At 42.3% G+C, this 16,103-nt stretch overlaps 1 protein-coding gene across 1 annotated transcript in view; it reads left to right on the forward strand.

Moving 5' to 3' along the window:
- Window positions 1-3,829: 3,829 nt before the first annotated feature.
- The window catches only part of syne1b (spectrin repeat containing, nuclear envelope 1b), a 151,176-nt gene continuing 138,902 nt past the window's right edge, over window positions 3,830-16,103 (forward strand). The window contains exon 1 of the mRNA XM_035743513.2: window positions 3,830-4,196. Within this exon, the coding sequence (XP_035599406.1) occupies window positions 4,130-4,196 (67 nt within the window). The 5' untranslated portion in view covers window positions 3,830-4,129. The remainder of the gene's footprint in view (window positions 4,197-16,103) is intronic.

Here is a 16,103-nt window from a genome sequence, read left to right on the forward strand (position 1 = left end):
TTCCTTCAATTGTTGTGCTCCCTAAACTCTAAAACTTCGTTAACTGCAGTGGCAGGGTTGGGGAGTAACAGATTACATGTAAGGGATTACAAAACACGGTAACTGTAATCCGTTACATTACCAGCAAAAATATTGTAATCAGATTACAGATACTTTTGAAAAACTAGATTACTTAGAGGATTACTTTTAAATTCAGAAAGGATGTTTGCAAAAAATATATAATTGACACAACTGTTTTCTTAATGACATTCAAATCAGCATAGAACAAAGGTGCACATTTAAATTTATTCCACTTGAGCAAGTCTGACCACAAATCAGAGACACTATGATGACACACCAAATGTGTTTGATGGATTGCGGTAAAAGAGCAGGCTACAGTCCAAGCTATGTCTTCCAATGGTGCGACAGCTGCCGGCATCCAAAGATTATCCAACTTGAATAAATGCTTGGAGGTAAGGCCGACAGCGGAGTGTAGTCTACGGTGACACTGATATCACTTATTATTGATATCAACATAGCGCATTGATGTGAATCACAATGCTGCTCTCTCATTTAGCCATTCGCGAATTACGTATTTGAACCCAATAATGGTTGAATTCAAGAAGTTTAAACTGCCTATGTCACGCCCTGATCTGTTTCACCTGTCATTGTGCTTGTCTCCACCCCCTCCAGGTGTCGCCCATCTTCCCCACTTATTCCCTGGGTATTTATACCTGTGTTTTCTGTCAGTCTGTACCAGTTTGTCTTGTTGTTCAAGTAAACCAGTGGTTTCTCAGCTCCTGGGTTTCCCCCAGTCTCTCTTTTTCTCGTCCTCCTGGTTTTGACCCTTGCCTGTCCTGACTCAGCCTGTGGAATAAAAGTGGGGATTTTATTGCTCAATCTAATTCATTCTGATTTTAAAAAAAATTATCCATAGGCCTAATGGACACACGCTCGAACTCACACACTTTTGGTAGACTTTTGGACTTGTAAATTACACTACTGTTCAAAAGTTTGGGGTCACTTAGAAATGTCCTTGTTTTCCATGAAAACATACATGAAATTAGTTGCAAAATGAATAGGACATATAGTCAAGACATTGACAAGGTTAGAAATGATTTTTAATTGAAATAATAATTGTTCTTCAAACTTTGCTTTTGTCAAAGAATCCTCCATTTGCAGCAATTACAGCCTTGCAGACCTTTGGCATTCTAGTTTTCAATTTGTTGAGGTAATCTGAAGAGATTTCACCCCAAGTTTTCTGAAGCACCTCCCACAACAGCTCAATAGGGTTGAGATCCGGTGATTGTGCAGGCCACCAGCTGACTGCTTCTTCCCTAAATAGTTATTGCATGGTTTGGTGCTGTGCTTTGGGTCATTGTCCTGTTGTAGGAGGAAATTGGCTCTAATTAAGTGCCGTCCACAGGGTATGGCATGGCTTTGCAAAATGGAGTGATAGCCTTCCTTCTTCTAGATCACTTTAACCCTGTACAAATCTCCCACTCCCACATCTCCCACTCCCACAAATCTCCCACCAGCACCGAAGCACCCACAGACCATCACATTGCCTCCACCATGCTTGCCAGATGCCGTCAAGCACTCCTTCTGCATCTTTTCATTATTTTCTGCATCTCACGAATGTTCTTCTTTGTGATCCTCAAACTTAGATTCGTCTGCCCATAACAGTTGTGTTGTGACATGGTAGGGATAAGAATTTAGCCCTATTTGGTAAAAGACCAAGTCCATATTACCACAGCATTCTGCAGCGATACGCCATCGCATCTGGTTTGGGCTTAGTGGGACTATAACTTGTTTTTCAACAGGACAATGACCCAACACACTTCCAGGCTGTTTAAGGGCTATTTGACCAAGAAGGAGAGTGATGGAGTGCTGCATCCGATGATCTGGCCTCCACAATCCCCCGACCTCAACCAAACTGAGATGGTTTGGAATGAGTCGGACCACAGAGTGAAGGAAAGCAGCAAACAAGAGCTCAGCATATGTGGGAACGCCTTCAAGTCTTTTGGAAAAGCATTCCAGGTGAAGCTGGTTGAGAGAATGCCAAGAGTGTGCAAAGTTGTTTAACAACTTTTTTTGTTCCTACATGACTCCATATGTGTTATTTCATAGTTTTGATGTCTTCACTATTATTCTACAATGTAGAAAATAATGAAAATAAAGAAAGCCTTTGAATGAGTAGGTGTTCTAAAATATTTGACCGGTAGTGTGTATATATATATCCAATGATTCTTGAAGAATATAATGTATAAATGCCTCATGAGCATATTTCAACTGTCACACTCCATGAAAACCCACAATAAACGCTTGTCTTTCTCCAATGTTTTGTAAACATTGTAAATGTAAACATACACTGTATAGCCTCATAACATGGTGAAAATAATAATTTTGATATCATGGATGGTCAGTGCATCCATAGCTCTGTCTATTAATCTGAGAGTTGTTACATTTCTCTCGGCCCATCCCTTAGTTTTTTACCAAAACATTTGTGTTTTCTTCTAATGCCTCTTAAGGGGAAAGTAATCTAAAAGTAACTGAATGTAATCAGATTACGTTACTGAGTTTGAGTTATCCAACATTTACTCTACTGATGACAATTTTGGACAGGTAACTAGTAACTGTAACTGATTACATTTAGAAATTGACCTACCCAACCCCGGGGGTTCCATGTCGGCTCCATTAATCTATTGACACTGTCACTGAATTGCTGGTATGAAGTGGTTGGCTAGATAAATATACATTTTCCCAAACTTTCCTGAATAAAAGTCAATTGATTTACTATGCAGCACTGTGTAGTGTGTACTGATAAGCGCACTGTAGGTCCATACAGTAGGGCAGACAAACTAGATAACCTACATTACTTGAAGAAATCAGAAGATGGCAGTGAAGTCAAATGATAGACAGATGCACATAAAAAACTAAAGTGTAAGGAAAGGAATGTTCCAATTTGACATGGCGCGAATAACTACGCGTATAACTTTAGCGCGAGGACCATTTTCTTCGTTTTTAATAGCAAGAAACTACAAGGAACTGAAATCGTATTTAATATTGCTACAATGTTTCACATAAAAAAATATATAGTTAAAAATACGGCGACTGCTTCAGGGTTTGATTGTTACCATTGGCAACATCGTAACACACGCACATACACTTCCTCCCTGAAGTTAATGCTTCATGCGCTTGCTGTAGGATTGACAGTAGGGGTAAGCAGCGTTTGAATGCTCTATTTAGTGCAACTTTTCATAGTTGCATTTCTTTTACTAGATTAATCAATTTGTGTCAATTTGTTTTACTAATGTGTTACTACTGAGCAAGTTCAGTTTTTTAAAAGTTATTTTAAATCGGAAGGAACATTTCTTGCCTAGCCAATAGATGCAATAGCTCGAGAAGAGACAATTGACGCAATAGCTCAAGACAAGAACTCCTAATGGAACCAACATTATAGCGAATTAATATGCAATGCCTTGTTTTTTGCAGTGTGACTCAAAATCAATTTTTTTGACAGCTCATTCATTTTTTGTTTATCCAGTCGATGCATGCACTGTAGGCGTGCTGTAAACTTCATGTCACTTTCATAGAGCATTTTCTGTCGACTCATGATTTCACAATGCTATTTCATTCATAGATACTAGGGGTTTTGGTAACACTTCCTATAGCTTACCTAGCCTCAATATAATGCATTATAAGCACATTTATAATGACTTATGAGCTATGAATAATGCTTTTATTGAGTTAATATTCATATATAAATACATACTTGACAGTGATAGCTGTCACTTTCAAGGAAACACACTGACTGGCACATGTATCATCTCTCTCCTCTCTAGACAATGACTGGAAGGACAGCTGCCATTGGGTAGCAAAGCTGCCATTTCCCTATCTGAAACCTGAGATTCGATTGGACCCTTTGCTGCAGTAGCCCAAATCAAGCCTCTGAAATCGGCTTGAGACAGAGCTAGAAAGTGAGAGAGACGGAGACAGCGAGAGAGAGAGACAGAGTCAGAGAAAGGAGGGGAGAGGAGGGGCGTGAGGGGATGCCCTCCTCAGAAAAGTAACGTGGGATGATCTCCTGTTGTCTCGACTGCATCAGTGTATCACCTGCTGTGGTCCAGACAGTAGCAGAAAAAACGACATGGCCTCACCATGGCAGTCCGGAAGAACCTCCAAGGACATTGCCAACCTGATGCAAAAACTGCAAAGTAGGTCTCATTCATTTGGGTGCTATGGGGGTTCTGGTACTTTGGATGTGTACAAAATGGCACCCGTTTCCCTGGCCTATATAGCCTACTATATAGGATAAAGAATGCCATTTTAGACAAACCTTTTTGTTAATATCCATTCGTTGCTGCTGTGCTATTATGCTGATTCATTACCTTGGCCATGTGCCTGCATGTCTGGAGTTTGCCAGGTGCATGTTGAGATATTACATTTAGGTGAAGTACTTTCAGAGAGAAGATATGCATGATTCTGAAAACAAGGCTGTGTTCGGAATAGCCTTGTGTGTACTGCCACTGCAGTGCTGCCTGAGGGATAGGCTATGGAGAGAATTACTCCCTCTTCTTAGGATTGCCTACCCATTCATCCTATAACAGGGAATAAGGCACCTCTTTTGTTATCTTGTTGTTGAAGTCTTTCTTGAACTAAAGTAATTGATAATTGAATTAAGGTGACTGATGAGATGAATTTCGAGAAATCCTGCAACAGGAGTGGTCACCGTATCAAGGGGAAATGTTTTGATTTTAAAATAGCGTAATCAGAATGGATTATCATTCAGTAAATGTGTCTGTTGGTGCCTGAGCCATGTAATACAGAGCTCTGGTTGGTGCCATTGAAATAAAACACAATTTCCTGTTTGCTCTAAACCACACAAAATGTTCATGACACTTCCTCACTATCTATTAAAATATGTTCGTCTTAGTCACGGTCTTGTTTTCTAGAAGTAGAGCAATGCTATTTGGTGAAGTGTCAGAGATATGGTCGCCAGGCATCTCACACTTTGGTTGTCATGGAGCCCAATGGTTGCTACAATGAAACTTCATAGCTATCTGTTTGTCTTTGCTATCAGAACTTAATGTTCAGCATTAAACACAGTTTGTAGGAGTTTGCTTGGTTTTTACTTTGTGGTTGGCATATGCTTGGGTGCTAGTGCTTTTAGGTCAGGTATGACATGACTCAAGAGTAGGCCTCATTGGGTCCACCAAATTAGTACCTTTTGGGTATTGTAACTTCATATATTTTTTAAAATAATTCTGACATAAATAGCACCTGTTCAACTTTACATTTTCATTGTTAGAACATGGAGAAAACATGATGGTGAAAACTTGGAGAATGGTTGGGGTTACGTCGGTTAAAATCTTCTTAGAACTCTCAAAGGGTGCACGAAGGGACACGTCAAAATACTGAATTATGGCACTTTAGCAAGTATTTATTCACATTAAAAAGAGTCATTGAATTTCCCAAGTGGTCTATATTAATGGGCACTTCAACATAACAAGCTTTTAAAATGCAATATTGGTGCACAATTTCTACTTAAAATATCAAAGGGCCGCAAAAGGTACTCGTTTGGTGGAACGACCCAGTACAGTTTTATAAAAGAACTGAAAGTGTGATTCCACAAACACAGACATGGGATGACCTATTTCTGTACCGCAGAGTCTAGTCCTGGAAAAATTATAAATGAGGATTTACAAATAGGCACAGGCAATCTTGCTTAAAAGTCCAATTTAGTCTAAGAATAGGCTTGGAAACAAAGGCATTGGTTTCACTCTCTCCACTCATCCCTGCTGTGTCGGATGGTGCATACGATACCGTTGGTGTACTCCCTGTATTATAGCCAGTCCTAAAATTATTAATTTATCTGTTCCCTGAAATGGACGTCAGTGGCCCAACCCAAAGTCTGTAACAAATCCACGGTCAGTGTGCTGGGCATGGGTAAAACCTGATACCATTCCTGTCTGTCCTTGGAAAGGCGTCAGATCAATACAGGGTGTCTCTCTGTTGGTGTTACCCTCCTTTTACAAGGGCATCAGGTCGTCACCACCATCCCCTGATAGGGCCCATCCCTGAATTGAGAGTCTAGGTTTTTAGCTTGTAACTTGAACCTTCACCTATGGGACTTTTGCCCATAGAAATTCTAAATCCACCCCTGAATTGAGAGTCTAGTGTCTGTAGTCCCAATTATCTTCCTACCCCTTTCTCTTGGCCCCAACCTGTCAATGTTTGCAGATCCAAAGGGTCAAAAGCAGTGTATTGTTAGAACTCACAGGTCTGAAAACATCAAAGGGGTTAGGGTCAAGGGAAAGGGGTAGGTGGCAAATTGGGACCGAATTTGTGCTTGTAACCTGCACCATCACGTGTGGATGTTTTGTTACTGATACATTCAGCAGGCAGATTGTGTGTGTTTGTGTGTGTGTGTGTGTGTGTGTGTGTGTGTGTGTGTGTGTGTGTGTGTGTGTGTGTGTGTGTGTGTGTGTGTGTGTGTGTGTGTGTGTGTGTGTGTGTGTGTGTGTGTCGCTCATTACCATAGGCACTGTGTTTTAAAACATCTGTGTGTGGTTGTACCACTGTTACCCGATAAGTAACTTAGCTCTTTGGGAGGATGTTTTTTTTTCTGTTTGTTTATCTTGAGCTTTTTCTAATCTATGTCAAATTTGAACACTAAGTGTGGACATAAAGGGATACTTTGGGATTTACTTCCCCAGAGTCAGATGAACTCGTGGATACCATTTCTATGTCTCTGTGTCCAGTATGAAAGAAGTTAGAGGTAGGAAGTTTCGCAAGCCAATGCTAATTAGCGTTGACTGGAAGTCTATGGGTATATTAAGCTAGCATGCTCATTTCCAAAATCTCAAAGTATCACTTTAATTGTGAGAAACAATAAGTGCCAATAGTCCAGAACACCTGCCATTTGAATGGACTGTATCTTCTCTTAGACGTTAAGTGCCCTATTTTAGGGAACTTTGAGCGGTTCTGGACATTTGGGTGTACCAGGCACTCTGTGAATTTCTTAGGGTCCAGTGCCTTATAGTGCCAGAAAGCCCCATCTGTCTGATTTCCGCTAACACTCAAGTCAGTGAAATGGGGTCAAATTTGTAGTCACTAAATATGATCCTATTTATTTTACAGTTATAAGAAAGGTGAACTCTTACAGTAAGTAATTTATAATTTGATTGTTACTATATTTTGAAAGCATTTCAGTCATCATTCCCCCACTTTTGTTTTACCAGAAAGGTGAGTTCCAGACCTTTCTAGAACTATGCAGCATTGCTAGTTATTGTTTATTGCCATCTCGTGGAAAATAATTACTTTTGGGCATGTCTATTTAAGAGGAAATCTACATTTTGCCATAACGTGCAAAAGTTAATCATCATGTGGTTTTTGATGTGGAGATGCTCTCTTAAACTATACATAGCAGAATAGTGTCTGAATTGTATAGGTTGTGAGATAAAGTGAAAAGCTTGGTATTTTTATTATTTCATTTTTGTGAATAAGTCATTGTCTTTGAGAAAGATGTGATGTTGACTGAACATAGGAACGATAAAGGCTATCTATAGTTTTAAAACTTACCTCTGTGTGTGTGTGTGTGTGAGTGCATTTTAGAGTGCCAGTGTATTTGTGTGGTTGTGTGTGAGTTTTTGTTTGAAACCTTAGTTTGAAACCTTTTGCTTACACCGTGCCTAAACTGGATGTGTGCGTCCGTCCGCGTGCGCCATCGTGCGCAAATTGATTTTGTCCCCCCACACCAAACGCAATCACGTCACCAGGTTGAAATATCAAAACAAACTGAACCAATTATATTAATTTGGGGACACGTCGAAAAGCATTAAACATTTCTGGCAATTTATCTAGCTAGCTTGCTGTTGCTAGCTAATTTGTCCTGGGATATATACGTTGAGTTGTTATTTTACCTGAAATGCACAAGGTCCTCTACTCGGACAATTAATCCACACATAAAACGGTCAACCGAATCGTTTCTAGTCATCTCTCCTCCTTCCAGGCTTTTTCTTCTTTGGACTTTATATGGCAATTGGCATCTAACTTTCATAATAAGGTGTATTACCAGAACTGACCGACCTCAGTTAATCTTTCAATTACCCATGTGGGTATAACCAATGAGGAGATGGGAGAGGCAGGACTTGCACCGCATCCAGCGTCACAAATAGAACTGACTTCTATCTTAGCGCTTTGCAACGCAGACACTCGTTGGCGTGCGCGAGCAGTGTGGGTGCAATGATTGAATAACATGTATGTGTACATTTATTTTGCAATGAGAGCTGTGTGGTCAGCATGTTAGGCAATGCCCAGGCTTGAAGTGGGCATGTGCTAACCTGGCTCAATGTCAGTTGAAGGTAAAAGCTTTTTTGCTTAGTCAATGACAATCTGTTGTGCGTACATCTTACCAAACAGGGGGTTGGCTTATATGTTTGCCATCCACCTGCATGTTTGAGTGCTTGACAGGTAAACTCAACAGTGATCAAAAGCCTATTCATGTAGGCTACATTTACAGAAGTTACACAAGATGCAGTTCTCTATCCTTCCTCTCCCTGAAATGTCCATTCATAATATTTTACCCCCTAATATATATTTTTTAACACCTAATTGGCTACTTCCTAATAAACTACTGCATTGCTGACATTCTTCTTCCCTCAATCACAACCAAGGTTGTGTCCCAAATGGCACCCTATTTCCTATATAGTGCACTACTTTTGGCCAGAGCCCCATGGGCCTTGGTCAAATGTAGTGCACTACATACGTAGGTAATAGGGTGCAATTTGGGACGCATCCTAAAGCTGGAAAGGGCCCCCATTCTATGAATGTACAGAAGGTACCCAGCTCTACCAGTAGCGGAGGTTACTGAGTTTCCATAGCTTGTGGCTGAAAGAAAGAGGTATTCTGTAGGTAGGTCACATCTGGAGCAGATCAACATAATGGTAGACTTCAGGCCAGGGTAGTGTCGTGCATTGTGGAGACCAACGTTGAAGTAGCTAGTTCATTAGGGCATGCAACAGAAAACGTCCAGGTACTCCCGCTCTGTCTGTTTTCTTTCGTTTGGTGCCTTATGAACACAACCCAGAACTTACAGGGAACACCACGTCTTGTCACAAAAAGGAGATATCCTGTGGAGAAAGTTACCACCTTCTGTCAGGCTGTTGGGGTACTGACGGATTGAATGGTCTCATCTTGATGATGATTTACGTAATTCTCTTCCTGACATGTTTTTTGGTTGGGCTCTTCGACTGGAAGCAAGTCTAGTACGCTATACTGCAGAACCATGTGAAATTATGACAGTATTTATCCTCTAGTCTGCCCAATTAATTTGTGCTTCCTGAGAGTCAATATAAATTCTCCTGTCACTTGCCCTTGGGAAACATTTGGCCTCAGACATTGGGAATCTGCATACCATTTACACACTGCTTTTGGCCGAAACATGTTTGCGCATGGTTAATGACTAAGTATTGAAATTGAACATTCATAGACAGTGCTGTCCATGTCATTTAATCCAAACATTTAGCATAACCATTGCATAACGTTAGACTAGAGCACCATGGAATCCATCCAGTCCAATAGATCCTCCTCATACGGATGGATGGGGACTCTCAGGTTACCACTGACATGTATTTTACTGCCAGGAGAGACCGGAGAGTAGAGTGGTGTGTATGACTAGCCCAGCCCACTCCAGACCGTCCAGCTTTCAGAATGACATGACTGACTGAGCCCTTGTGGTTTCCCCTTTTATGGCTGGTGATGGTGGTCTAAGGAGGATGTAAAGAAACACTGCCAGTGAAGGGTTTCAAATCAAATCAAATTGTATTCGTCACATGTGCCGAATACAACAGGGTGTTGACCTGACCGTGAAATGCTTACTTACAAGCCCTTAACCAACAATGCAGTTCAAGAAATAGAGTTAAGAAAATATTTAATAAATAAACAAAAGTAACACAGTAAAATAACAATAAAGAGGCTATATACAGAGGGTAAGTCAATGTGCGGCGGTACAGGTTAGTTGAGGTAATTTGTACATGTAGGTAGCGGTAAAGTGACTATGCATAGATAATAAACGGCGAGGACAAACAAAGGGATTTGGTTAATTGTTCAGCATTCTTATAGCTTGGGGATAGAAGCTGTTAAGGAGGCTTTTGGACCTAGACTTGGTGCTCCGTTACCGCTTGCTGTGCGTTAGCAGAGAGAACAGTCTATGACTTGGGTGACTGGAGTCTTTGACAATTTTTGGGCCTTCCTCTGACACCGCCTTGTATGTAGGTCCTGGATGGCAGGACCCATGCCAAATCTTTTCAGTCTCCTGAGGGTGAAAAGGGGTTGTCGTGCCCTCTTCATGACGGTCTTGGTGTGTTTGGACCATGATAATTTGTTGGTGATGTGGACACCAAGGAACTTGAAACTCTCGATCCGCTCCACTTCAGCCCCGTCAATGTGAATGGAGGCGTGTTCAGCCCTCCTTTTCTTGTATTCCACAATCAGCTCCTTTGTCTTGCTTACATTGAGGGCGAGGTTGTTGTCCTCGCACCACACTGCCAGTTCTCTGACCTTCTCCCTAAAGGCTGTTTTATCATTGCCGGTGGCCAGTGTTCGTCTGCAAACTTAATGATGGTGTTGGAGTCGTGCTTGGCCAAGCGTGGGTGAACAGGGAGTACAGGAGGGGACTAAGCACGCAACCCTGAGGGGCCCCCATGTTGAGGATCAGATGTGGCAGATGTGTTGTTGTCTACCCTTACCACCTGGGGGACACCCGTCAGGAAGGTTCAGTTACAGAGGGAGGTGCTTAGACCCAGGGTCCTTAGCTTAGTGAGCATTGTGGGCACTATGGTGTTAAACGTTAAGCTGTAGTCAATGAACAGCATTCTCACATAGGTGTTCATTTTGTCCAGGTGGGAAAGGGAGGTGTGGAGTGTAATTTACATTACATCATCTGTGGATCTATTGGGGCGGTATGCGAATGGAATGGGTCAATGGTTTCCGGGATGATGGTGTTGATGTGAGCATGACCAGCCTTTCAAAGCACTTCATGGCTACCAACCTGAGTGCTACGGGGCAATAGTCATTTAGGCAGGTTACCTTCGCTTTCTTGGGTACAGGAACTATGGTGGTCTGCTTGAAACATGTAGGTATTACAGACTTGGTCAGGGAGAGGTTGAAAATGTCAGTGAAGACACTTGCAAGTTGCTCCGCGCATGCTCTGAGTACACGTCCTGGTAATTCGTCTGGCCCTACGGCCTTGTGAATATTTACCTGTTTAAAGGTCTTGCTCACATCGGCTATGGAGCGCGTGATCACACAGTCATCCGGAACAGCTGATGCTCTCATGCATGCTTCAGTGTTGCTTGCCTCGAAGCGAGCATAAAAGGCATTTAGTTCATCTGGTAGGCTCGCGTCACTGGGTTTTCCTTTGTAGTCCGTAGAAGTTGGCAAGCCCTGCCACATCCGACGAGCGTCAGAGCTGGTTTAGTAAGATTCAATCTTAGTCCTGTATTTACGTGTTGCCTGTTTGATGAACCATCAAAGGGTATAGCGGGATTTAGTGTCTTGTTCCTTTAAAGCGGCAGCTCTGGCCTTTAGCTCAGTACGGATGTTGCCTGTAATCCATGGCTTCTGGTTGGGATATGCACGTATGGTCCCTGTGGGGACGACGTCGTCGACGCACTTAATGATGGTGCTGGTGACTGAGGTGGTATACTCCTCGATGCCATTGGATGAATCCCAGAACATATTCCAGTCTGTGCTAGCAAAACAGTCCTGTAGCGTAGCATCCGCGTCATCTGACCACTTCTGTATTGAGGAAGTCACTGGTAGTTGCTGCTTTAGTTTTTGTTTGTAATCAGGAATCAGGAGGATAGAATTATGGTCAGATTTGCCAAATGGAGGGCGAGGGAGAGCTTTGTATGCGTCTCTGTATGTGGAGTAAAGATGGTCTCGAGGTTGTTGTTGGTTCTTTCCCTCTGATTGCACATGTGACATGGTAGAAATGAGGTAAATTGGATTTATGTTTGCCTGCATTAAAGTCCCCGGCAACTAGGAGTGGCGCTTCTGGATGAGCATTTTCTTGTTTGCTTATGGCCTTATACAGCTCGTTGAGTGCGGTCTTAGTACGAGCATCCGTTTGTGGTAGATAGTGTGGTCTACAGCTTCTCATGAGGTACTCTACCTCATGAGGTATTGAGACTTCCTTAAAAATTAGACATCGCGCACCAGTTGTTATTGACAAATAGACACACACTCCTGCCCCTCTTACCAGATGTAGCTGTTCTGTCCTGCCGATGCACAGAAAACCCAGCCAACTGTATATTATCCGTGTTGTCGTTCAGCCACAACTTGGTGAAACATAAGATATTACAGTTTTTAATGTCCTGTTGGTAGGTTCGTCTTGAACGGAGATCATCCAATTTATTCTCCTGTGATTGCACGTTGGCCAATTGAACGGATGGTAGAGGCGGGTTACCCACACACTGACGAATTCTCACAAGGCACCCCGATCTCGGGCCACTGTATTTCCATCTTTTCTTCATGCGAATTACAGGAACTTGGGCTTGGTCTCGGAGAAGTAGTATATCCTTCGCGTCGGACTCATTGAAGAAAATTTTTTAGTCCAGTTCGAGGTGAGTAATCGCTATTCTGATATCCAGAAGCTCTTTTCGGTCATAAGAGACAGTAACAGCAACATTATGACAAAATATGTTACAAACAATTCGAAAAAAACACACAAAATTGTGCAGTTGGTTAGGGGCCCGTAAAACGGCAGCCTTCCCCTTCCGTGTGGGATCACTACCCACCCACCAGATTTCATTCTGGTCCCTCACAATCACCTTAGCACAAAAAGGTTGTATGCAGTTTGCTCTGTGGATTTGTGAAGTGGCACTGACATTTCTATGTCATATGGCTCTATATAGAGCCCAGTTGCCGTTTCTGACCAGACTTGTCTTGTGTTGCATTCATTTTCATTCATTCATACATTTGCAGGATATTTAGGCTACAGAGGAGGCTGATGGGAGGAACTGTAATAGGACAGGCTCATTGTACTGACTGGAATGTAATAAATGGAGCGGTATCACACACATGGAAACCGCGTTTGACTCCGTTCCATTATTACATTCCATCCGTTACAATGAGCCCAAGCCATTACAATGAACCTGTCCTCCTATAGCTCCTCCTACCGACCTCTTCTGTAGATGTGAGAGAGTGGTGATTATTCTGTCAGTCTCCATACATGAGATCATATCAATCAAGCTTTAAGCTGTAGATCATTGAGTCTGAGAGCTCTACCCTGAGAGGACCTGGCAGCTGCTGCTGACACTGTCTGGGAGGTAGATTAGCTGAAGCTCTTACAGCCGACCCCCCTACTCTCTCTCTCTCTCTCCCTCCCACCCCCACACGTATAAATCATTGAATAATTTGACTTATTTTCTGTCATTGTAAAGCCACGCACCAGATGTCACTGTTTCCTGTGCAAGTTCAGATGTTGCCTTATCAAACTTGACTGGTTGAAGTCAAGTGCAGAATCAGTCCAAGCCCTGTAGCCCTATATCAACATTCTATGCTTGTCAGGACTACAAAGTACTGTTGCTGTCAGGTAAATGGAGCAACAGAGAGAGTGGGATTTTACAGTGGTCCCAGGTGACCTGCAGAAACCTTTGGAGCTGAACTACACTACAGTGTGCTTCTTGCCAAAGGTATCATCATTTCCTAAGATCGCTTAAAGTACAACATCACTCATGTAAATGACTTCTACTCTGGGGTTGATGGGGTTTGTGTTTGCTCCTGGGTCTATCCCCTTCAATGCCACTCAGGCTACATCCATATTGTAGTGCTTACCTACCGTATGGCAAACTAAATTGAATTAATTGTCTAATATATAATGCTGGAGGAAATGAGACCAGCTGCATGTGACCTGATATCAGATGCCCAGTAGATATAGTCATGGTTTAGAATAGTCTTGCACAGTATCATTTTATCTAACTAGGCAAGTCAGTTAAGAACAAATTCTTATTTTCAATGTTGACCTAGGAACAGCTCCTTGTTCAGGAGCAGAATGACAGATTTTTGCCTTGTCAGCTCGGGGATTTGATCTTGCAACTTTTCGATTGCTAGTCCAACACTCTAACCACTAGGCTACCTGCTGCTCCAAGAAGCCTACTGATTCCCCTAAAATAGCACAATAACTCTCTCTGAGTTCAGGACTGGACAGCTCCTTCATACACTAGATGAATGTACAGTTTATTCAGCGAAACTTTATGAGTTTTCCACCCTCAATACCAGCAACATGCAATTCATGTACTTTTTTTTTCTATTTTTACTTTAAAAGCTTTTTCAGTCAGAACTGCCTGACTAACAGGGTCCTGTACTGTAGTACTGAAATGGTTTGATGAGCACTAGTCTAGTGTATATATAGTCGGTTAGAAAAAAGCTTTTAGAGGAATAGCTGCTGTGGTCCAGAAAGAATAAAAGGCTTTCTGTGTTGCATATGACAAGCAACCAGGTACTAAATTATATTCATTCTATTTTGTGTTTTATTCAGGACGGTGGTGCTGTATTAGACTGGTCCCAGATACACTTTATATACAAAAGTATGTGGACACCCCTTTGAATTAGTGAATTCCGCTATTTCAGCCACACCCGTTGCTTGCATGTGTGTCAAATCGAGCACACAGCCATGCAATCCCCATAGACAAACACTGGCAGTGGAATGGCCTGACTAAAGAGTTCAGTGACTTTCAACGTGGCACCGTCATAGGATGCCACCTTTCCAACAAGTTAGTTCATCAAATTCCAGACCTGCTAGAGCTGCCCCGGTCAACTGTAAGTGATGTTATTGTGAAGTGGAAACATCTAGGAGCAACAGCGGCTCAGCTGCGAAGTGGTAGGCCACATAAACTCACAGTGCTGAAGCAGTACACTCACTACCAAGTTCCAAACTGCCTCTGGAAAAAACGTCAGCACCAGAACTGTTTATCGGGCACACAAGCCTAAGATCACCATGCACAATGCCAGGCGTCAGCTGGAGTGGTGTAAAGCTTGCTGTCATTGGACTCCACTGGGGCAGTGGAAACGCGTTCTTTGGAGTGATGAATCACGCTTCACTATCTGGCAGTCTTATGGACGAATCTGGGTTGTGTGGATGCCAGGAGAATGCTACCTGCTCCAATGCATAGTGCCAACTGTAAAGTTTGGTGGATGAGGAATAATGGTCTGTGGCTGTTTTTCATGGTTCATGCTGGGCCCATTAGTTCCAGTGAAAGGAAATCTTAACGCTACAGCGTACAATGACATTATAGATGATTCTGTGCTTCCAACTTCGTGGCAACAGTTTGGGGAAGGCCCTTTCCTGTTTCAGCATGACAATACCCCCGTGCACATAGCGAAGACCATACAGAAATGGTTTGTCGAGATCAGTGTTGAAGAACTTGACTGGCCTGCACAGAGCCCTGACCTCAACCCCATCGAACACCTTTGGGATGAATTGGAATGCCGACTGCGAGCCAGGCCTATTCGCCCAACATTAGTGTCCGATATTAGTGACAACTCAGGGGATGAGCAAGTTATGGTAGTCGATGTAGGCTTTTCCCCCAAACAAAAGTGAATTGTTGCTAACTCTTTAGGATAGATTAAGTATTTTTAACAGTGTTGAGGGTTTTTGAAAGGGATTTTGGCAATAAGCGTCTCTGTTTTCAGTATGAAGTAAGTTGGAGAAGTTTCGCGTGGTAATGCTAACTAGCGTCAGCGCAACAACTGGAAGTCTATGGGTATCTACTAGTTCGCAAAATGACCTCTTACTTCCTTTGTACTGGACATAGAGACATAAAAATGGTATCCACGTGTTCCTCTGACTCTGGGGAAGTAGATAAAATCCCGAAGTATCCCTTTATCATTTTAACACTAACACTTCCATGTTCCATCCAATCTATAGCCTTTAAAGGGGAAGGGGAACACTAGAACGCCAGGCAATTGTAACTGTCAATCTAAAGTGTTTCCATTCCCCTTTAATCTTTTTAACACCACGGTCATTAGTATTGTGAAGCTACTGTATACAGACAAGGTAGTGAGTATTAACTGGACCTGAGTCCAGTTTGTTGTCCTACAACTGGTTTCTTGTCCAA

This window comes from Oncorhynchus keta, chromosome 29 (assembly GCF_023373465.1).
Source record: "Oncorhynchus keta strain PuntledgeMale-10-30-2019 chromosome 29, Oket_V2, whole genome shotgun sequence".
NCBI lineage: Eukaryota > Metazoa > Chordata > Actinopteri > Salmoniformes > Salmonidae > Oncorhynchus > Oncorhynchus keta.